Source organism: Rhamphochromis longiceps, linkage group LG15 (genome assembly GCF_057381845.1).
Source record: "Rhamphochromis longiceps isolate RC_006_pf linkage group LG15, R_longiceps_female_GT1.1, whole genome shotgun sequence".
In the NCBI taxonomy this organism is placed as follows: Eukaryota; Metazoa; Chordata; class Actinopteri; order Cichliformes; family Cichlidae; genus Rhamphochromis; species Rhamphochromis longiceps.
The window spans coordinates 2,463,361-2,486,135 of NC_140571.1; the positions used below are offsets into that span (position 1 = coordinate 2,463,361).

At 42.6% G+C, this 22,775-nt stretch overlaps 2 protein-coding genes across 3 annotated transcripts in view; both read left to right on the forward strand.

The window, feature by feature from the left end:
* Positions 1–7,629, forward strand: part of ches1 (checkpoint suppressor 1) — a 66,087-nt gene extending 58,458 nt beyond the window's left edge. Inside the window, exons 5-6 of the mRNA XM_085381755.1 lie at positions 2,884–2,992; positions 4,059–7,629. Of these exons, the coding sequence (XP_085237881.1) occupies positions 2,884–2,992; positions 4,059–4,617 (668 nt within the window). The 3' untranslated portion in view covers positions 4,618–7,629. The remainder of the gene's footprint in view (positions 1–2,883; positions 2,993–4,058) is intronic.
* A 4,023-nt stretch (positions 7,630–11,652) lies between these two features.
* Positions 11,653–22,293, forward strand: gtf2a1 (general transcription factor IIA, 1). 2 transcript variants are annotated; one of them, XR_014907692.1, is made up of 11 exons: positions 11,653–11,882; positions 13,559–13,660; positions 14,709–14,886; positions 15,098–15,159; positions 15,933–16,008; positions 16,128–16,249; positions 16,779–16,883; positions 17,940–18,224; positions 19,438–19,527; positions 20,182–21,326; positions 21,357–22,293. XR_014907692.1 is itself a non-coding variant. In XM_085383066.1 (10 exons), the coding sequence occupies exons 1-10, from the start codon at positions 11,853–11,855 to the stop codon at positions 20,287–20,289; spliced, it is 1,158 nt and encodes a 385-aa protein (XP_085239192.1). In that variant the 5' UTR covers positions 11,653–11,852; the 3' UTR covers positions 20,290–22,293. The 2 variants fall into 2 exon arrangements, 1 of the variants encoding a protein (XP_085239192.1); XM_085383066.1 differs by having other exon boundaries at positions 20,182–22,293.
* Positions 22,294–22,775: the final 482 nt, after the last annotated feature.

Consider the following 22,775-nt stretch of genomic DNA (forward strand, 5'->3'; position numbering starts at 1 on the left):
CCTGTTTAGATCTTCCTTCTGGTCTGCCACAGTCCAGTCTGAGTAGGAAACCAGAGACAAGACTTTGGCCTCGGTGGAAAATCTGAAATGGCTTAAGAAACAAATTATCATGTGGAACTTCTTAATGTTTGTCTTAAATCTGAAATGTTTTTCCAGCTGAGGCATTGTTGTAAACTAGAAAAAGTTCTAGTATATACTTAAACACCCTGAATACTAAAAAAACTTTTTACATTATTTCTCCAGCATCTTGATTGCAGGTTAGCTGTAAAAGTTTACTTTGTCTACCCTTAGTTTACAATCTCTTTCATAATTACAAATTAAAACCATATGTCGAAATTTCACAGACCTGAGTCACTGCGCGATTCATTGGGGAAGATGTTTTTATCGCTGTATTACTGAAAGTTAGATGACTGTTTTTAAACAGCACTTTTAATCACTTTTCTTTATTATGATGATCAGCTGGTTCTTATATAGCATTTTTCTACACTAGCTGATGACTCAGAGCGCTTTATACAACATGCTTCAATCACCCAAGCACTATTTTTTATCCTTAAGTGATTTAACTGTAACACATACTCTGATGATGGATGCATCGGAGAGAAACTTGGGGTTAGTAACTTGCCCGAGGATATTTGGCATGCAGACTGGAGCAGCCATGGACTGAACCACCAACCTTCTGACTAGTAGCTGCTCTGCCTCCTGAGTATTTTTAACCCAGTGCTGTATTTACATTTATTCTTTCAGTGATTACTTTGGTTATATTTGCCATCTCTTTTATCTATTCTTCATGATTTGTGGTTAGCTCGGCGTTTTCATTCTTTATAGTTTTGTATATAAGAATTTTTGGGGCAGCTGGAAAACACTTTGCATAAACGCCTGTTCTACACACATAAAAGTGACTTTATTTGAAAGACTGAAGCTTCTTAAATGTTGTCAACTGTCTGTACTTTAAATATGAAGCTACAGCTAGCAGCCGGTTAGCTTGGTGTAGCGTGAAGAGAGGAAAGAAAAGCTAACAGTCAGGGTGGTTCTCTTTAAAGTTAATATAAACTGTCTGCCACCAGACAGCAACTTTTAGGAAATCAAAAATAAATGAATATATATCATATTTTTTGTTGTTTAAGTGTTTCTATCTTATGCTAAACTGAGCTAATTTAAGCTAACTAGCGCTGCACTGCAGCTCTACATTTACCGTACAATCACGAGAATAATATCAATCTTCTTACGTAACTCTCAGCAAAAAGGAGCAACTAAGCTAATTTCCATACATTAGCTGCACACACACGATATTAAAATATCAAGGTGAAAGGTTGGACGTTTTTCTGCCTGCTGTTAGATTGGCTCAGGTTTGTAAGCCGTAACCTTCGTCTGTCACTACAGATTTTTAGGCCCAAGTTGTTCCGAAGCCAGTCCATTTCCACGACCGTGTGTTTCAGGATGTTGTCTGTGTGGGTTTCTTTCTCCAGTGACCTCTCTGTATTCTGCACCAGTCACATCATGCTTCAATGTGGTGACCACATTAGCGAGGTGATTAGCAGCACCTGTCTTTGCCAGTAGAAAAGCTTGGCTTTCCAGACATGAGAATTCAATCTTTGTCTCATTAGTCTGCAGAAAGTATCGTTTGGTAAACTCCAGGTGGGCTTGCCATATGCCTGTTTTTTCAGCGGAGTAAAATGGCACTTAGGCAGAGTGCCGCAGAGTTGTCCTTCTGGTGGGTTCTTTAGTTTCTTTGAAAATTGGTTTGCGTGACCACTGGCTACACTTCCTCCTCCCTGACCAAGGCTTTTCTTGCCTAGACCAGATGGACGACTGTTGGAAGACAAACTTCTTCCACAACAATAGAGCTCGCTGCCCAACGCAGTCGGATGTCGCAGGTCTGCTGAGGGTTCTTTGAGCTTCTTACTGTGGCGTTAACACTGATCTGTTGAGCTACTAGTTCACCTTCAAGTTTAATGCTAATGATGGAAGTCTTATAGGCCATTTGTCATGTGATCAAGTAGTTAAAAGTTAGTTGAAAAAGTCATGATAACTATTATATTCATGTCTGACACAAAGAAATGGAAGTCTTGTTGCCTAGATAACCACTGAATGTATTTGCCACACAGCCATTAATCAGTAAAAGACTTTCTTCACTGAATAAAGTTTGAAGGTAAAAAAAATAAAGTCATTGAATGTCTTTATTTAACCTTTATTTATACACAAAGTCTCATTTACAAGAGAGACCTGTTCAGGCTTCAGGTTCAGATGAAACGGGGGGAAAAAGTGAAATTTAATGACGGTTTCATAAAATAGACACTGAATCATTTTTATCTGCAGCTTTAATTTCAAAATACTAACCCGCTTTGGAAAATGTTGCTTTCTGACATTTGAGACGAACCAATAAAAAAGATCAGCAGATAAATTAGTAACGTAAAAAGATGTGAATTTGTCCCGTTTTTCTCCCTCAAAAAATAGATTTACTTGGTTATTTTAACACTTGGGTTCGAAACAGATGTGCCTTTCAGATTTTCAGATCTGCGGTTTCCCCCTTTGCGTTCCAGCGGCTGCTGTATCAGGCAGGCTGGATTTGGCCGTGCCCAGCGGTCGTTGGTAATTGAATGATTTGCAGCGGCCTTAACTCATTTATGACGCTTTCCTGCTCAATTTAACCTTGCCTCGCTCATCAATATTGCCCCGTTGGCCTCCTCGAATGGACAGTGGATGCTCATCGAGCTGCTCCCGGGTCTTATGGAGGTCGGATCTGAGAGGTTTTTGTTTTTTTAGGAGCTTCTTCTGTTGCTGGCTTTTTTTTTTTCTTTCTTTTTTTTTTTTATCCCTCCGCTCGTCACTGAAACTGATTCGTGTCTTGCGTGTAACTGATGTTCCATCTGCTCTCTCTTTCAGTTCCTCGAGGTGTGATCCAAAATGGCGCCCGTGTCAGGAGCCAGGCCCTCTTCCCTGTTATCAGACCCTTACCTGTAAGCCCTGTGGGGAGCAGAACCTCGGCCATAAGGTGGGTAAACTTTGCTCCTGCTGCCTTCAAACGTATAATTAACACCAGCGGGGGCTGCACAGATGCATTCCCTCTCCCACAGACACGCCTGCACCTACATGCAGTGGCACAAAGCTCGGGGAGCTCCCAAATTTTCCACTGATAGTTTACATAATTACATCTTTATTGTGCTCGAAAGTCAGAGGCGTTCACACGCTTCCCGCCGTGCACAACGTTTCATCCAGGTGTGTTTATATAATGGCCTCTCGCAGACACACAAACACAAACAGGTTTATTAGAGGGAGAGGCCTCGTGATTCAAAGAACATTGGGAGCATGCACGGACATGCACATCCATCACAGGAGCACGAGAGTATGATGGCCTGCACTGCATAATGAATTAAACATACCCGAAAGGCTCACTAAAGGTTTGCAGTGAATATTTGATCACTGTAAGGGAGTGCATGTTTTTCTTATGAGATATTAATATGCTCACGCTCTCATTCTGGGGGGAGGGGGGGATGTCCGGGGGGACAGGGCACGCTGCTGAAGCTACTTTTTGATTTATGGGTTGTCAGGATTAACCCCCATCCCACGCCGTCCTTTGACGCTTTACAGCGAAAAGTGTCTCCCGACTAATAGAGCAAAATGCGCGTCGCAGTGTAACGAGGACGAACAATTAAACGGCCTCGCCGCAGAATCGTCACCGTCGAGGCGCTCTGACTTTAGAGTTCGCAAGGTTCTTTATGTGCTGAGCAACCTTCGAGACAATGGGTGCTGCTAAAAATGCACCGTGTCATTGGGGTGGGGGGCGCAAAGGTGGCAATCTGAAAATGAGGCAGCTCGTTTCTGAAAAGGATGGCTGAGTCTTTGTGAAATACGGGCTTTTATCTGACCTCAGAAATATGCGCATGAGGCCCGAGGGAGCTATTTGTGGCTGATAGATTAGAACCTGAACTTTCTTTCTAGTAAAGCAGAGAAGTTTGAGTGTCAGTGGAGTGAAGCAGGTCCAGGCAGGCAGCCCGCCTGGCAGTGTGACAGCACGAGTAACGTTATTCTCTCCCGCTCTGTGTCCTCGATCCATACAGATCATCCCTGGGCGATTATCTAAGCCGAGGACAGGACAGCCCAACCTGCTACTCTCCTCCGCCCTGCGGCGAGGACCTCCAGGACGACCACACTTACAGCACCGCCAAATCCCCCAGCAGGCTGTGCTCCTCCCAGGTCACCTCCCCTTCCTCCCCCGTGGACGACGACGACATTATCGCCGTGGAAATCCAATCAGACGTCAAACCCGAGCCCCGGGAGATCCCACTGGACTCTCACGTCACCACTGCCGCCACCACCACTACCTACATTTCCCAGCAGCCCCCGCGCGGACAGAGACGTAGTTTGGGGGGAGCCGGGACTCTGGCTGGGAGCAGTTTGCCCTGGACCAAAAGCCGAGCGAGAGGCATTAGTGACACGCTGCCGCTGAAGAAGCGGCGCGCGGCGACGGTGGAGAAGCCGCCGGAGAGCGACGACGAGGAGATGAAAGAGGCGGCGGGATCGCTGCTCCACCTGGCGGGGGTTAGAGCCTGCCTCAACAACATCACAAACCGCACCGCCAAGGGCCAGAAGGAGCAGAAAGAGGCCCTGAGAAACTAAGACACACACACATAGAACAAAGCATAGACACACACACACAGACGGCTTATAGCTCCAAGCACACACACACAGATTTACACACACACACACACACACAACTAGGTCAACAGGTAACATTACTACAGCATTAGTCTCAACGGACACTTGTCATCTCCCTCTATCTATCTGCAGGGCATTAGGTGAATCCTACTTATTTGTGGCAATATCAAAAATCTATGTTTTCCTACATGTTCAGCAACACTAAACATCGATGGGTATTTCTCATATGTCTTTGTTGGTTTTTTGTTGTTTAAAAAGGGGATGAAAGCCATAAAAAAAGGAAAAAACAAAAGCACGTTTTGTCACTAATTTGGACGAGCGCGACAAAACCGAGTCACGTTGCCGGGAGGGGGAGGGCGGGAGCTGATGATGGCTGTTTGTCTTACCTGTTTGTTTCTATGTGAATCTGTAGCAATCTTGCAGTGATGCCGGCAAAGGCGGGTCGGCCGCCCGCCGGCATCACTCTCCTACATCCACGAGCACAAATGTGAGACTGTGCCAAAGATAAGCGACCAGGTTGCTTCATGTAGCCGATACGACAGCTGACAAGAAAAAAAACAAACACAAAAAAAGTTCAAAGATGGCGTAGTAGAGCTAACGAGAGAGAGCGAGTGACCTTAAGTGTGGAAATAAATGTAAAACCCAATGTGATATATATTCATGCACTTATTTTACGCCACTTATAATAAAAAGCATCATGGGTAAAGACATGGTTTATTTCAAGAGCACTCATAGTATTTAAGAATAAATATATTAAAATTAAAAAAAAAAAAGGTCATGTTTTATCACCATAGAGACGGATAGTGTGCCGGGTCTGAGGCAATATCTCCTTCATTTTGTTGTTGTTGTTGCATAATGTAAAACCTCCTCCCTCCACCCCCTCGTACTTCTCTCCATTAGACGACGTAGATACCTGGTATAGATATCATAGCTGCCACCACCTTCCTCTTCATTTGACAAAGAACTATATACATGAACTGTGGGTTTAGGTTTCTGTTTGTGTCTGTTTACCCTCACTCTACCCTCATAAAGATATAAGCAATTTGCCCCTGTGCGGGCAACTCTGTAAAAAGGTTAGAAAATATTTTATTTTTTTCCTTTTTCTTAATTGAAGCAATTTGACCTGCAGGACTTTCTCAGTTATATTGCATGGGTGCTTGTAAATAAGATAAAAAGCAAATCTTTTTTATTCAAAGATCATGTAAGATAAACGATGTATTTAGCATGAAGCATGACTTATTTTCATATAAACCTTGATCCTAGAGGAAAGAAAAAAAAAGTTTTGCCGCCAATTCTTATACCCGTGATTATATTGGAGATTTTCTTTTCTTTTTTTTTATTTCGTCTCCTTGTTTTTCTGAGCGGGCTTTCAAAGACACGTCTTCAGGGAGGAAACGTGGGAGATCACTCTGCAATTAGAGGCCCAAAGGACGCCACCTCTGGGCTTCGGGTTCAGGCTTATAACGTAGGCCAGCTGAAACACCTCTTGGGGGGGTGGGCTTACGACAACTTCTGCCTGTACAGTGATTTCTTTTATTTATTTATTTTTTTAATTGTTTTAGGTGTTCAATGTTAAACCCGGTGTTATCCCAGAACACGTCTGTGGAGTGTGTGCGTTTGTGTGCCCAGGAACACACACCCTTTAACATCGTGCCTGCCTGCCTGCCCTCAGTACCTCTGTTGTCACGACAGAACCTGTCTTTATTTATAACAGTATTGTTTTTACTTTTACTTCAGTGTGTAAATGTACGCGTGTCCTTCCTCTCCATCGGCATTGTTCGGTGTAAATGTTTGAAAGGGGCGCGGGAGACCTTGTAGATGCCCTCATATCTCCAAGAAAAGAAAAAAAAAGACGACATGGGAAGGGGACGTTTCTTTTCTCTGATTTACAGACAGTATTTTTAACCCCAGGTGCATCATGGCTAAAACGGGAATGCGCGCACAAGTATTATCCGACCCTCGTCTGCGTATAAAATAAAGCCGCTTTTTAGGTGAAAACGTAGGCTGGGCTTTGGCTGTAGCAGCAGAGCCAGACGGGGGAGAGGTGGGGTGGGGGTTTGTTTGAGCTGAAGAGACGTTGAACGATCGTCAGCGAGCCAAGCGGGAGGAAAACAAATGCATGCTCCCATCCACCGGCACAGTCTTTCGCCACCTGTAGCATGCATCACTGGCCTTGCATTTTGTGTGGTACCCATAAAGAGAAAAAAGAAAAAAAAAAGGGGGGGGGGGGGGGTAAAGGAGACACTGTTAGTGTTGTCGTTGTGTGCCATCTGTCTGTCGTCTGATGTGTGTCTGAGTGCTCCCGGGTCAAGCACTCTGCTGTATTCGATGTACCAATCCGCCGCTGTGGTGACTAGTAACCGCGTTGAGTTGGCAAGAGGCATGTCGAGGGGGTAGAACGTGTCGCTTTAGCAGCGCACGTTTGTTTTTTGGGGGTTTCTGCCTCGGGCTCACTCTGTGACATGCAGGAAAGAAGATCTGTTCACCTCTGAGTCCTGGTAAAACACATGAACTGTACCTGGACGTATTAAAGCAAAGTGCATCCACTTCACTGCCTGAAAAGCCCCCAAACAGCAAAGTGTTTTCTTTCAAACCTGCCAAACGTACCACAAAAAGCTCCTAGAAGAATAGTTGCCATTATTATTATTTTTTTATTATTTGTTGACGTTTTTACGCGCCTTTTAAATTTTCCTGTTTCTTTTTGTTTCTCTCTTTCTCTGACAGACTTATCTATAATACTGCCATTATTTTATTTTTTCCGTGACTGTCTGAGCTGAATATTGGAAAGCCATAGGTTAGAGATGTCAAAATGCAAAACTGTTATTGATCTGTGCGATGTGATGCAGGGTACACCCAGGTGTTGTTTTCTTGTTTTCTTCTTCTTCTTTGTTTTTTTTTTCTTTTTCAGTAAATGTTCAGTTTTCTCCTTATTGTGCAAATCATATTGCCAAAGAATGATTTCAAGACCTATTTCATCACTACATGTAAATATCAACGTTGTCCAATACCGTGGCAAAAAATATATAAATGTTGTTTTATTTTGTTTTCCATTTTCTGAGAAACTACAATGATGTTTATGTGATGTATTGTCTTCCAGTTGGTTGCAATAATAAAAAAAAATACGAGTTGCAGAAGCTACGCTTGGCTGTTGTTCTTCAGTGGATATCATGCAAGACAAAAGACAAAAGCATAGTTACAGTCGGAGATATGGACGTCAACTGAAGTGGCACCGCTGTTACTCATCCAGTGGGCAAATCTCACACAGTACTGTGGGACATAAAGTATCAGGCAACCCTAATTTCTTTATATTTCGATAAAGCAATGTGAAATAGGTGCAGCAATTTATGTGCAAACATACATGGAAAAAAATGATTTTGCATAATTCAAACGAGCTCAAAAGTCAATATTTGGAATGACCACCTTTATTTATGGGCCACCAAACTTTGGAAAAGTGCACTATTGCTAAAAACCATCATCGAACTCAGGTGTTCCAATCACTTCAGTGGTCGCATGTGTATAAAAGTTAGCATCTATGCATGCAGACTGCTTCTGCAAACATATGTGAATGAATGAGTTGCTCAGTGAGCTCCAGCGTGGTACTGTGATAGGATGCCACCTGTGCAACAAGTTCAGTCATGAATAAAATGTTCTCTACTAAATGTACCACCGTCAGCTATTCATCTATTAATGGTGTTATAACAAAATGGAAGTGATTGGGAATGCAACTCAGCTACAAAGTGGTAGGCCACGTAAACTCGCAGAGCGGAGTCAGGACATGCTGACTTTCTGCAGAGTCAGTCACTACAGACCTCCAAACTTCACGTGTCCTTCAGATTAGCTCAAGAACAGTGCGCAGAGAGCTTCATGGACGGGTTTCCATGGCTGAGCAGCTCCAGCCAAAGATTACATCACCAAGCACAATGCGTCAGATGCAGTGGTGTAAAGCACGCTGCCACTGGACTCGTGTTCTCTGGAGAGCACGATTTCTTTGTAGTACAAGAGTCCAGGTGCTGACCTGGTCTGTCGACAGACCTTTGCCCATCAAGCTGTGCTATCTTGGGCATTTTTGTAAGACTTTAATTAATTATATGTTTTTGCAACAGACTGCCAGTAGCAAAGTACCTTAACATACTACTAAAAATAGGTTCTTTGCTAAGGCATCTGTTTTAGGTGCAGCACTGGTTAATTTCTTCAGTTGCCTTATATTATTCTTGAATGATGCATCGGTCAGTGTTAAACAGCTCCTCTGAAAATGGTCAGGTACAAGGACTGGACTGGAAATGACTGAAAAAGCACAAGAAAACTTTGAAATCCCACTTTGAGCCCACCTTGAATTTCTCTTAAAAATTCGAGAAAATCTGGCTCCTTGGAAGCAAAATAAAATAATCTAGAAATTAAGTGTCTCAAGACTTTTGCACACTGCAAGCCCATTTGCAACCCACCTCCACCACACATAAACTGCTGTAAATCAACCATTCTGAGTTTTGTTAAGAACATATTGACTGGAAGCTGATCAGAGTACTAAACAATTAGCTGTTTTCATCTCAGCACTTCAAGTGAAATGTAGTAAAGGATGTCAGCCTTTGTCATCCACCTCCTCAGCACCACACACAAACCCACACTTACTAGTAGAGTGCTACCTTTGTGATACTAGAGACTCTAATTTGCTCTCAAGACTGACCCCAATCATTAACCTCACATATTCCCATCAACAAGAGTCTTATCATAACCAAGCCTTTCCCGCCAGTTAATTATTCATTTGCTTCCTCTAATCATTTAAGTTCAATACTTCTGATTAAAGTCCTGCTCCCCCTCCCTAAGGGAAAGAAGTAAAAGAGTTAAGTGTACCAAAGAGTGCCTCAGTGTCTTATCAATCTGAGTGGTGCCATTTTGGAGCCGTGTGGCAGTGGAAGCCCATTCATAATTGAAGCAGAGACCGGCTTAATCTTGAGCCAGTGCCTCCCTGTGCAGCACGCTCCCACCACAACACAACTGGAGCTAGCAGCTCCTCTGTTGCTATGCAACTACAGCGAAGAAGAAGAGGGGGGTGAGAAAAGAAAAGTGTGCATTCTGTGGATCTTTAGAGGGCATCTTACTACTCAGTTACAGAGAGTGAGACTCAAAGGTAGCGACAACATTTCATGGATAACATGGCTTCACGTCTGATGAAATCTCACATTCAGAAGCACAGATTAAACAAAGTCTTTTTCCTATCATGTCACTTCTTTCCTCTTTTTCCCTCCCCAACTGTTCTCCACTGGAAAAGGTTTATTAAAGTGAATCCAAAAGCACATCCTTGTCAGGGGCGGACAGGCCTTTAATTTCATCTCAGTGAACTAAATGAAATGAATTCAGGTGGTGTAATATGCCATTTCAGAAGAGCCACACTGAACCGCTGAGTGGATTGATGCACGCGGAGAGCTGTGTGCTCCCCGGTCTATATCATCCATATCCTCAGAATGACCAGCGAGGCAAGTTTCCATGGAGACAGAAGTGGAGGTAACGTTCTCTTGTCAGCTCTCATTTATTGCAAAGCTTTATTGTTTTTTGTGGGGGGTAAATTTCCCCTTTGGTAGTCAGGGCAAGTCTGTTTCAGAGCAAGCAAACAAGGCCAGTGGATGTTGCTCATCCAAAAATTCACTTAAATCTGCTTTTATTGAATAACGTGGAAAACAGTTGCGTGTTTTACAAAGTGGATTGTGTGAGTGTGAGTGTGTGTTTGAGTGTGAGTGTTGAAATGTGGAAGAGAGAGCCTGTTTTCCTGGTGCGTGGTGTGATCACCCTCTTGTGGTGGCACGATGTTACTACATAAAGCACACTGGCCCCACAGAGAAGCATTACAGGTGCAGTTACGAAGCTGGTAAAGGTCAGACTTGTTTAAGAGGCACCTGTGTCGCATGAAAGTATTAAAGTGTGGACCAGTAGTGAAAGAAGCATTCAGATCCTCTGCTTAGGTAAAAGTAGTGCTGAGCTAACACAAGGTCCAACGATTAAGTGCAAAAGTCAATTAAACTGTTGGTGTTGTTACAAGTGAATACATGAAAAAATTATTAGCACTATTTCTTAAATAGCCTTTATGCATTATATGTGATAAGAATATCATGTTTTTCCTATTAATAATGGTTACATCTATAAACATGTTGGCACTGACAACTGTATAGTGACAATAAAGGCATTCTGTTCTATTCTGTTCTATATGTATATTTTTTAAAATATTATATTTAATCTGCAACAACCAACCTTGGCTATTAGACAAAAGCATTTCTCCAAACATGTTGAATAAAACTGTTAACATTAAAGGAGACATACTATTTCTTGATATTTATTATTATTGTTGGGCTATACTAGTGCAGCTTTACACGAGTCATAGTTTTAAAATAATCTGTATTTATCTTATAGTGGTCTTTGGTTTATTCGCTTTCTAAAATGAGATGCTTTAGGTTCTGATTGGCAGCCCCTCAGAAACCCCTGAGAAAACCTGTCTAAAGCCACCCCAAGGCCTGAGCTTTTAGCTCATGATTTGTACATATGCTGAAGGCATTATTTGAATGTTTTCCCATATTTAATATGAGCATCGATCATTACAGCATACAGTTCTAATATATGATGGAAAACAGGAAAAAGAATAGAAAGAAAAAGAACGAAAAAATGAAATAAGTTAATTTAAAATGACTTAGCTATATGCTAATAGGCTTTTATTAGCATTTTAAGTAACCAGCTACTTTTATCTAATTAATTCCTCTATTTTTAATTCATCACATGGTTCGTAATACTTACACTTTCCCTAACTCAATAAACAAGATCACAGAGCATTAAGCTAATGCGATCACTGAGGATTCAGTTCCGTTTTCTAAAAAAAAAAAAAAGTATTATTAAACTACATTTCCCATGAGCGGCTCTATTAATTGGTCGTCATACTCCGCACGAAATCTCGCGCTATGTGCGACCTGACCCTGCCCTATGTCTCGCGCACTCGCAGCTTCTTCGCTCAGTATATAAAGCAGGACAACGACGGAAGGAGGACGGCTGGGGAGTCGCAGCCCGGGATTGTAAATAAGACCGCCTAAACTGTGTTTTATTTACAAAAGTGATGCCGGCTGTTTTAAAATATCTTTCCCAGTTGTTTTAAATCGTTTTTCGTAATTTTTGGCTCTATTCCTCGCCTATTTCCGTGTGGTTTTTACACTACGCGTATAATGGCGAGCTCGGCTAACTCGAACCCAGTGGTAAGGATCAATCTCTAAGGATTGTCAGCGGGGGAAAATGGGGGTAAAGTTATTGGAAAGCTGTCGACGAGCTGGTTTTATGTATTACAGTAAAATGAGTCTGCTTTAACAAACACTTCACTGTTATATCTATTAAAGGGAATACTTAAGTTTCAGTCAATCGGCCATTATAATTAGTTTTCGAAACTAGGTAGTTTTTTCATTTGAAACCATCTCGGAGGAGGAATGGCTTACTTTAGAGAGGCAGTGTTTGAGTAAAAATAAGAACACGTGTAGAAACTGAGGTTTAGCGATGAAGATGTAATTCTAATTTAGTGGTTTATCGGCAGGTTGAAGCTTTCATTAGTTGGAAGGTTACTTTACGTGATCACAGTCTAATAGCGTGTATGGCTAAATTCATTTTTGGTAGACGCTTGAGCTGCCAGGTTGTCTAAAAATGCTTGTTTGTTCGTAGGAGGAAGAAATTGTCAATTTAAGCTTTTATTATTGGATAGCTTATGAAATACAGATGTACGCAAAGCACATTGTCATCATCCACGCCGAGAGAATTGAGCGTTTAATATATATAGTTTATATAAATATATATATATTAAAGCCTCCTCAGTAGAAAGTCGTCAACTGCCTCATCATTGTCCACCATTCCACGACCAGAAGGCAGGGTAGCCGTCCCAAACCACTTCTTTAACCCATACCATATCAAATTTGTCCTTGCTACCTGCCAGCAGAGCCAAAAAATATTTAGCCAAAGCTGAGCACTGATAAGCTAAGACACCGAAAATGTCCTTCACATTCCGCCACACACTATTTAAAAGAAAAAGGCTGTCGAGCGCGCACTCTGCGGCTCCGTAAAATGGCTTCCTCGTCTCCCTTCTCTCTCGGTTCTGGCCCTCCTCCTTTTCGCTGCCTGGTTTTTATACAGCCATATTGGCTCTCTAATATAGACTGCCCGGGATGGGAAGGTGCTACTCGACGCTACGTCACCGGCTCTACATATAAACAGCAGACTGAGCTTTAAATAGTGAGGAGCAGACAGGCCGAGGGGGAGGGAAGGAGAGACCGAGGTCTGCGCTGCGGACATCGGGGCAGCGCAGTGCGGTGGCCCGCGCGTGTGTCGCTTTGTTTCAGCCTCGTATCACTCCGCTGAGACGGGACCGTTGGGCCCTGGCGGAGCTATAAACGTTATGTCTGCTTTTTCCAGCGCGCGCGCAGTTCAGACCCCGGGGACATGATGTTTACCTTAGTAGTAGTAACATAAAGAGCTAGTTTATATGGGTTAGCATAACAAGGCACGTAGCGCCGTGGAAACGCTGCAGCACGAACCCCACACATGATACTCAAGTGGGGGCAGTTTTAGAGTTTAGCTGCCCGCGTGCAACAACTATTACCGTGTCATACCAATGAAAGGCGTAAATAAATGTGATAATTATAACACCATCAGCTGTATACTTGATGTTTTGTTGTCGTTTTGGCAGCTGGGAAGCCCAAAGAGGAGGTGTGTTTGCTAAGTACACTGTTGAGGGCTAATTTTGACATAAAACCCAAGCTCATAATGATCAATACTGACTGTACCAGACATGTTGTTCATGCTTTACTGGGAAAAGCAAAAGTGTCTCTAATATAAACGCCATACTGTAAAAGTTTCTTTCCTCTTTTCTTCTTTTTTTTCTTCCTCACAGCCTAAATTATACAAGAATGTGATTGACGATGTGATCAATGAGGTGCGAGAGCTGTTCCTGGACGAGGGAGTAGATGAGCAAGTTCTTCTGGAGCTGAAAACGGTAACCGTCCCTGTCAGTGTTGCGCCTGCATATAGTAACTGCAGGGGAAATGCCGCCTCCTGCAGAGGTGTGCGCTCTTTGTAGTAAAGTGTACTGTAGCACGCTCCCCCAAACCAGAGCGCTTTGGAATAACTGCTGACCACTTCCTAGTTTGGAAGCTGTTGTAGTTGCTGTCTGGATGGACAGAAAACAGACTTCTGGAAACTTTCTGATTAACTCACAAAAATGTCATTCATGTCTTGTTCCCCCCCCCCCCCCCCCCCCCCCCCCCCCGGTTACCATGGTTTCCTGTGATGGATGGTGCTCTCACTGCCACTGATGTGTTGCAGAATTTGCTTTGCAGCGATTTCTGTATGAGTTTTCTGGTGCAATCACCACCTTATATTCCAGTGTGACTTTCAGTGTTGCTTTACTGTTATAACACCTGCGTATGCCTGTGAGAAGGTGGTGTCTGAATACCATTGAAATGACAACTCAAACAGTATGTACACTGCATGATATGCTCAATTCAAGAGGAGGCTATGGCACATAAGCCTACTAGGCAATGTGATTGACACAAATAAGCAAAAAATTCAGTCTTAGCTTCATGGATTAAACCAGTTTATTTGACCTCACTTTGAGTTTGTGACCCATTAGTTAATATTGATGTCTGGCTCTCTTCCACAGTCTCTTTTACCTGGTTCCCCCCCTGAGCCTGGTTGTGTTGGAGCTTTCTTCCTGTTAAAAGGGAGATTTTCCTTCCCATTGTCACCAAACACTTGCTCATAGGGGGTCGTCTGTTAGGTTTTCTCTGTATTATTGTACCTTACAACATGAAGCACCTTGAAGATGACTGTTGTGACTATAAAAATAAAACTGAATTAATTTAAACGATCGGCACGTCTGGTCGGTGTGATGCGTTCACAGGTGTGTCGATAATGACAGAATCTGCGCTAAACATTTACCTGGATGGAGATTTTCATTTGAAAACATGTTAGCATGGATTTAAATGGCGTCTTTGGCAGCTTTCTAACACATGTCTTTGTGCTGCCTCCGTTTGTCTCTACAGCTATGGGAGAACAAGCTTTTGCAGTCCAAGGCAGTGGAGGGCTTCCACACTGACGAGCAGAAAGCCCTGCAGGCCGCACAGCAGCAGCAACAACAGGTTCAGCAGGTCCAACAAGTCCAGCAGGTGACCCAGCCAGCTCAGTCCCAGCAAGTCATCCTGCCGCCCCAGCAACAGCAAGGTTAGCCAGCAGTGGCACACAGTGGTAAAAACATTTCTGAACAAGTGCAAAAACCCGTGAACGCCTTTTTGGGCACTAAAAATGTCGCCTGCAGCTTTGAGTTATTTGCTGAACTGGCACAGGAAACAACGAATGCTTACTGATCGTGTGCATTCTTTGTACATTTTATGAAAAATATGAGGAATTGACCTGAAAATGTTTGTCTCCGCAGCTCCCCAGCAGCAAGTCATTGTTCAGGAATCTAAGCTTATACACATGGGTGGAACGGGGATGGTGAGTGGATCATAGCACCAAAAATAAATGAAACTGTTTTTCGGGGAGGCATATAACAAGTAGCAAATGTGTTTATTAACAGACATAGGTGATGCGATATCCATATGTGTGATGAACAGAACGAAGTGCTGCGCATTTTACGTTTTTAACAAATTCAGACATATTTTCTTTGAGTAGAAGTGAGAAGCAAGAGAGGGTCTCTGCAGGCTTCTTCCTTAGTCCAGAATGATTGATCAAGTGTCACACGGATGGGGCAACAGGACTTGGAAGAGATTAACGGACTATTTAATAGCCAGGACTGCAGTGGATATAAGCCAGCAGTAATGCATCCTCCCACATGCTACTGCTGTGTCTAATACGCACTGACAAACACACCTTTCCGTCATCGAGTGAAATATGCAGGAAATCTTTTCCACTTTTTTCAACAGCACATGTTTAACGCAGCATCTGTCCATATGAAGCTTTCATCTCTGCTGCTGCTTCTTTCTGTTTTCTGCAAGTGATTTTTGTATAATCCTCAAACGGTTCTTCAAAGCTTCACTTGCCAATTTTTAATCGTTTTCCAGTGGCTTTGTAGATGCAGCGAGAGGACAAACATGCTGCTTTTATCATGTCAGTCAATGCAATCTGAAGTTCAGTGCTTTAAATTGTAAAGAAGTTCAAAAACATTAAGTACTTAACATTGAAGTCTTTCATTCTTGAACCCTGAAATCCTCTGCTTCTGTATTATTTTGCATGCTTGTCACCGCGTGTGTTCTTCTTTCCTCCTCTAGAGTGCAGCAGCTACCGCAGCAACCCTGGCTTTGCCCACAGCGGTCACCCAATACCAACAGCTCCTCACCAGCCAAGGTAAAACATGTTTATTTGCATTAAATTGCAAAGAAATGCTGTTTTCTCTCTGAACTATCTTCATGTGTAAAACTATATTTACACAACGTGCACCCACACGCTTTGTTTTAACGTCTCAGGCCAGATCCTGCAGTTAGTCCGTGGTCCCAACGGGGCTCAGTACATCATCCAGCCCCAGCAGCAGATCCTCCTGCAGCAGCAGATGCAGCCTGGTGGCGTGCAGGCACCGGTAATACAGCAGGTAAGAACTGTCACGCAGAGGGGCAGGGCTGCATATGACAGGAGGAAATGTGTGTGAAAAACAAAGCCAAATGGAGAGAGGTGGGGGGAAAAAGTCGTGGTGTGTCTGATTTATCTGCGTAATCAGTTCAGTGTCCGTTTGTGACAAGTAGGTTAAATAAGGCTACATATCTGTGGGCCCTGTGGCTCTGACACAGTGGAAGAATCAATTCTTGGAAAAATAACCTCGAAATATGTAAGAAGTGCCATGAAAAACATGAAATGATTCTGGGAAATCGGGAGGATGCTGATTGCTCAGAGCTTACCACTTACCCCAAAAGAAATAGATCCATGACTCCACTACTTGTGACTTTTCCTAAATAAAAACACAGATTCAGATCAAAACTAGTGCCAAATTTCATTCATTCAGTTTAAATTGAGTCGGTTAAAATGTTGCAAAAGTGTTGTGCATATTCAGGTGGAGATCTTGTTTTAAAATAGAGTTTACATGTCGTGTTTGGGTTTTTTTCCCTTCTCTAATATCTGTTTAGGTTCTGGCTCCTCTGCCAGGAGGCCTGTCCCAGCAAGCAGGAGTCATCATACAGCCGCAGCAGATTGTCTTAACCCCAGGAAACAAAGTCCAAGGCAATACACAGGTCAGAACTTCAGTTCCTCCTGCACTCATTCCATTTATATGGAAGTAGTTTATGCTCTATAGTAGTGTTTCCTCCATTTCTGTTCTCTTTGTTGTTTAGAGAAATTAGAGTCTGTTTAATGTTTTAGAGGAGCGTCTGGGAAACCTTTGTTATTAATAATAACACCTGCACTGTGAAAGCATCGCGCATCAGTCAGTGTCACAGATCAGCCGATTACACTGACAAACAGCATTTCCACTCAGATGTAGTTTTGGTGTGAGTAACTATGGAAAGATTTGGTTAGCTGGCCAGTGTAACTGAGCTACACTGCAAAAATCTGCAACGTTAGCTTTTAAATCAACAGGCTAACATTAGCTCAGAGCAGAGGTCTTCCCTCCACGAGTTCAGTTCTTTAATAACTTTTTCTTTCAGCTGTTAGCCAGCATTAGCTTACTTGCTAACACAGACAAATATCTTGATACCCAACATGGCGACTAGCTGGCAGACCTTATCTTTGCTACAAAAATGCTCCTTGAAGTCGCATCATTTTTGCTGTCCTGTCCTTTGCTGTCCTGTCCTGTTACCAGTCACCTTGTGGAGCATTGGACTGCCATTACCTCATAAGACTTTGTTGTTACACTTTCTCTTACCGTACATTACCAAATCTCCATTTGCACTATTTGCCTATTTGCACTACTCTGCCTGGTTTACACTCAATGTCACTTACCCATTATATTGTATATTGTATAGCTTTCTTGTTATATGTAAAATTGTATTTATTTAAATTTTTACTTTTTAATTATTTTACTTGCATTTTTAATCACTTTTATATTTAAATATATTTAAATGTTCATTTGCTATTTATCTAGGGATTGAGAGTAACGCAATTTCTATTCTCTGTATGTCCTGTACATGTGGCAGAATCGACAAATAAAGTTGACTTTGACTTTGACTTTATTTTGGCTTTGAGTTGGAGTCTGTTGTGTAAAGAGCTGGTTATTTTGTCCCACATGAAAGCAATGCTAACATCATATGGGCGTACATGTTTTTAAACTCTGAGTTTCTTTCTACCGTCAGGTGATGCAAGCAGCAGCTATGGCGCCACAGCCCAGCCAGGCAGCAACAGCTCAGGTCCAGCAGGTCCAGCAGGCCCCAGGAGCGACTGCACCACAAGCCTCAGCGCAGCCCCAGGCCCAACAGCAGCAACAGGCCCAGCCTCAGGCACAGCAGCCTCCCATGATGCTGCAGGTGGACGGAACCGGGGAGACGTCTTCAGAAGAGGACGAGGATGAGGAGGAGTACGACGAAGATGACGATGAGGAGAAAGACAAGGATGGAGCAGAAGATGGGCAGGTTGAAGAGGTGAGCAAGGGAGGAAATAAGAGTGTTCAAAAACTCGCACGTTAAAGTTGCAGTAGGCAAGAATTTTATGGTCATTTAATATGAAGTAAGAAAGCCGTAAACTTGTAGCACTGATGTTTCTGCCCCTCTTCAGAGCTTTTGTTTTCCAGAGTAGCTAGCAGTAGCTTTCCACAGGTAGCTGCCGTTAAACCCCGAAGAAGAAGCAGCTGTGTCCCAGAATTCATAGCGCAGCCCAGCTCAGTTTCCAACAATGGCGGCAGCTAGTTAGTTTTAATATTACTCTTATTATTCTTTCTGGGTCACAAAATAAACGTTTAACATATTTTCAGGCGAGAATGTAGCTGTGTAAACCTCAAATATCTGCTCAGTTTATCAAGACACCGCATATTTTCAAAAGCGCTCCGACGTTTTCGGAGACGTCTGTTACCCACTAGCTCGATAGCTAGCCGGGGGCTAGGCTAACTAGAGCCGTGAGAACACCGGACTCCCGGCAAATCGTTTTCAAACCCACCGCCGTCTTTCGCTACTCAGGTTAAACATGATATATGAGTCACTTAGATAACTTAAAAATGTTATTGTTTGGCTTTTTTTTTAGTATTTTATTTGTTCCTGAGTAAATCGGTTTGGCTGAGATTAAAGTTATAGTTTTTACACAGCTGAATAAACATCAAAGAGACAGCTGATTATCAGAAGTGTGAGATGCTGGAGAATATACTCCGGTGTCCTGTTATATTTTAGATAGCAAGGAGTTTATTAAACTTCACTGAAACAATCTGCAGATTTCATTAAAATTTAATAAACTATCATCTTGTCTTTATTGTTAGTTAGCACAGACCTGAAACACTTAAAGCTGTAAGCTAATGATAGTTATATAAGAGCAGATGCTGCTGGTGCAATAAGCTGTACGTTTTACATCCAATGGATGATGATCTGATTAGTCGACTATCAAAATAATCGTTTGTGGCAGCCCTACTACAAAGGTTACTCTGTAGTTTGTGTGGCTTTTCTGCAGAAGATTTTATAACACAGCAGGTTATATTTGGCACTGTTTGGTATCGGGCAAAAAGGAGAACGGGTTTAAAATCAAACTATTACTTGTTGCAATCTAGATTTGTGCTTTTACTGTTTAAATAAAGAAAATCCTGAATCTTAAACCACGTTTCTGAGCAGCAAACATTTGTGATGAATCTGATTGTTTTGGTTTCCTACTCAGGAGCCGCTGAACAGTGGAGACGACGTCAGCGACGAAGAGGACCAGGAGCTGTTTGAAACAGACAACGTAGTGGTGTGCCAGTACGACAAGGTAGGAACTGATATATTCTGAAAGGCTGCAGTGTGTTCAAACCTGCCTGTGTATAAATATGCGAGTGCCTCTTTGGTACTTTTATGACATGTCTTGATATAGATCCTCCTGCGCTGGGGCCCGTTGGCTTTTATGCATATCCGACTCGTTTAGTTTCACATCAGCATCCAGACAAAGACGTTAACGCTGAGATTTGCAGAAGCAGTGAAAACAAAGAGATTATAAAATAACAGCGCAGAGCAGTTTTACCGTGTTAATGTGATTGGTACTCAGCATCGCTGTCAGCCTTTGTTTGCCAGTATCATTCAGGGCGCTGGAAAGGCTGCTGTAGATTGAAGGACGGGGCTTAAACAGTTTTCACAGCAGCCTCCTCGTTTTTGGGGGAAAATGTCAGAAATCGTTAAAGAGGTATTTCACATTCCTTGTTGTGAGTCTTCACTGTTTGCCTTTGATTCCCATCACAAAGCATCGAGTTGTTACATTATTTGATGTTAATTCAGTGGAGAAAGGCTCCAGCAGCGGTTAATGCCACAGTGAGTTTGTCTGGCCTCGGCGCAGAGGCTAAAGACATCAGTCTGCGTCCACTGTAAGCTGAAACAATGTCCATCTGTCCTTGACGCCTACAACACTCATTTCCTTCTCTTTACTCTGCAGATTCACAGAAGTAAGAACAAATGGAAATTCCACCTGAAGGATGGGATCATGAATCTGAACGGGAGAGACTACGTCTTCTCCAAAGCCATCGGGGATGCCGAGTGGTGAAGCAGAAAAAGGAACGGGAGAAAGCAACAGGAGCAGGATCTCTGTAACTCCTATCCAGTTAACAGACAGTTTAGCATCCTTCCACATCCTGTGACTGGATTCATTCAGGAAACTGTTTCTGAGACTCAGAACTCTTGAGACAAACCCAAAGGACTGTGAGGTACTGTAAAACCCGGGTGTAGTCAGAAAACACTCGACTAGCCTTGCGGGATGAGAAACCAACAGAGGAAGGGAAAAGCCCCGTGAGCCGAGCACCGTTTCTCTTTATTTCTTCTTCCAGGCTTCTCTGCCTTTCCCCCCCAGAGAATTCACCTAACTTTGGAAAGAAAGCATTTCACCATCATACAGGTGTAGAGGACCAGGGTGACCTCGGCTTCCCTGCCACACAAGGTCAGAGGTCATTCGTTATAACCCCATAGATGAGAAACACCTTTGCAATCACTGTAGTCGGTTGACTGGATTGACTCGTGTCTACGTTCGTGTCCAAACTTAGTGCCACCAGTCGAGATCGCTGCCTTTAGAACGACCAGAATCACCTGTTTTTGGCTTCTTTTTTTAATATCCTAATTCTGTCTGAATTCACGTTTATGAAAAAGGTGCTCCAGAGTGTTTTTATGTAGGCGACCTGTTCTTTAAACATTATGTTTTAAATGCGTTTAATGAAGGAGTTAAAAAAAAGGTAAAATAACATCACCTTACAATAACTCATTTTTTTTATCTTCGTCGCAGCACTTAACCCCCCCTCCCCCAGCACCCCCCCACTGGCTTCTCTGGGGCTTCATTCCATCTTTAACGTTAAGAATAAAATAAAGATAAAAGCGTGAGACACTGAATTCATTTAAGGATTGTACAAAGGTGTCTCAGTTTGTCCTGTTGGTGAATCGCCTTTGCTTTTATTTTTAGTTCTCTGCAGCCGTCGGAAATTTTGCACTGTCGGTTTATCAGTGTGTTGTGAAGTCAGTCAGTCCACTTAATCAATAGCCGCAGAGACGTGTGTGTGTGTGTGTGTGTGTGTGTGTGTGTGTGTGTGTGTGTGTGTGTGTGTGTGTGTGTGTGGGACTGTACAGACACGTGGTGAGTGTGTGTCGTTGTCGCTGGTTTTCTGTGAAAAGGTTTCAGTTTATTTCTCTCACAGTCTGAAAATGTCACAGAGCAGTGAGGTTGGTGTCTGTCCTGTTTTTTCTATTTATTTCTGAAAGTTCATAAATTGTTTTTCTTTTTTTTAAGGTTGGAAAGCCGCACCAAACTGTGCTCTTATAATCTAACAAGTGTTCCTTTTTCTTTTCTTTTCTCCTTTCTTCTTATGTCAGCCTGATAAAAGCTGCACGGCGCTGTTTTCCAAACCATTTCGTCCACCGTATGTTCTCGTCTGCTTCCGTTTTATTCATGACTTTTAAACTGAGGATATTTTCTATCCAAGTGAGTTTAACTCGAGGGGGGGTTGTGTGTGTCTCTGCAGTTTGTTTTTAGTGCCCCTGTTGCAGCAGTTTGAAATAAAGTATATATGTGTTTTGACTGTTGTGTCGACGTGGTGCTTGGGTGGCTCCATAGTTGTTTTTTAGCTGCACAAAGAAAACCCTGATACAGGACCTGATGGAGAAAACAGAACATTTTTCACACGATTTAGTTGAATTATATGAAATTTTTACATGAAAGGCCAAAGGAAGACTTTCCACACATGGCCCCCAGTAGATTTATTTCCTTTCCTCTGTTCGTCATTTCCATATGTAGATGTCGTGCGTGCCTTTTTGAACTTTAGTTCAGTTTTTGGTGGGGGGGGGGGGTCACAGATGCTAGACTGAGAAGGATGTCTTATTAAACTGTGCTCTATAACCATTTTGTCGTGTGTTCTGCTCTTCTGATGATTAATGAACTGTACTGTTGGTATTCGTGTAATTTTCCTAAATCAAGTTTGGAATCAAACTCAAGGTTGTGCTTTGAATACATAAAGTTGTCTTTTGCATAAAAAGAAAGAAAGAAAATTAAAATTTAATTTTTGCATTATTTTGTGGCCTAAATCAGTGTCACTCTCGCCCCCTCTGTTTCTTCCTACCTTCTTCTGTGATACCTGGTCAGCTTTTTGGTTCTGCGCTGATAAAAGCAAATTTATCGATTACTCGTGGGAGCATCTTGAACACTAAACTATTTAACTGTTATTTCAGTTACTTTTAAACTATTTTTGCTCACATTTTTAATCCTGTTGAGACTCCGTTTTTAACTGCTACTATTAGATGTGGCTCGAGCGGTAGAGCAGGTAGTCTAATAATCAGAAGGTCAGCGGTTCCTCCAGTTTACCAGCTGGAGGGGTTCCTGGCCAAGATCATTAGGAAGTGTTTAAATATGTGTGTATAAAAGTTGCGCTTCACCAATTCAGTCTCCATTTCCGATTTGTGTCACACTTCTTCTAGGGGAGTAGTTGGTGAGTGCAGACCTGGTATCGTCTGGAGCAATCTGTTAGCGGCCGAGGCAATCAAAGGTTTTTGAGT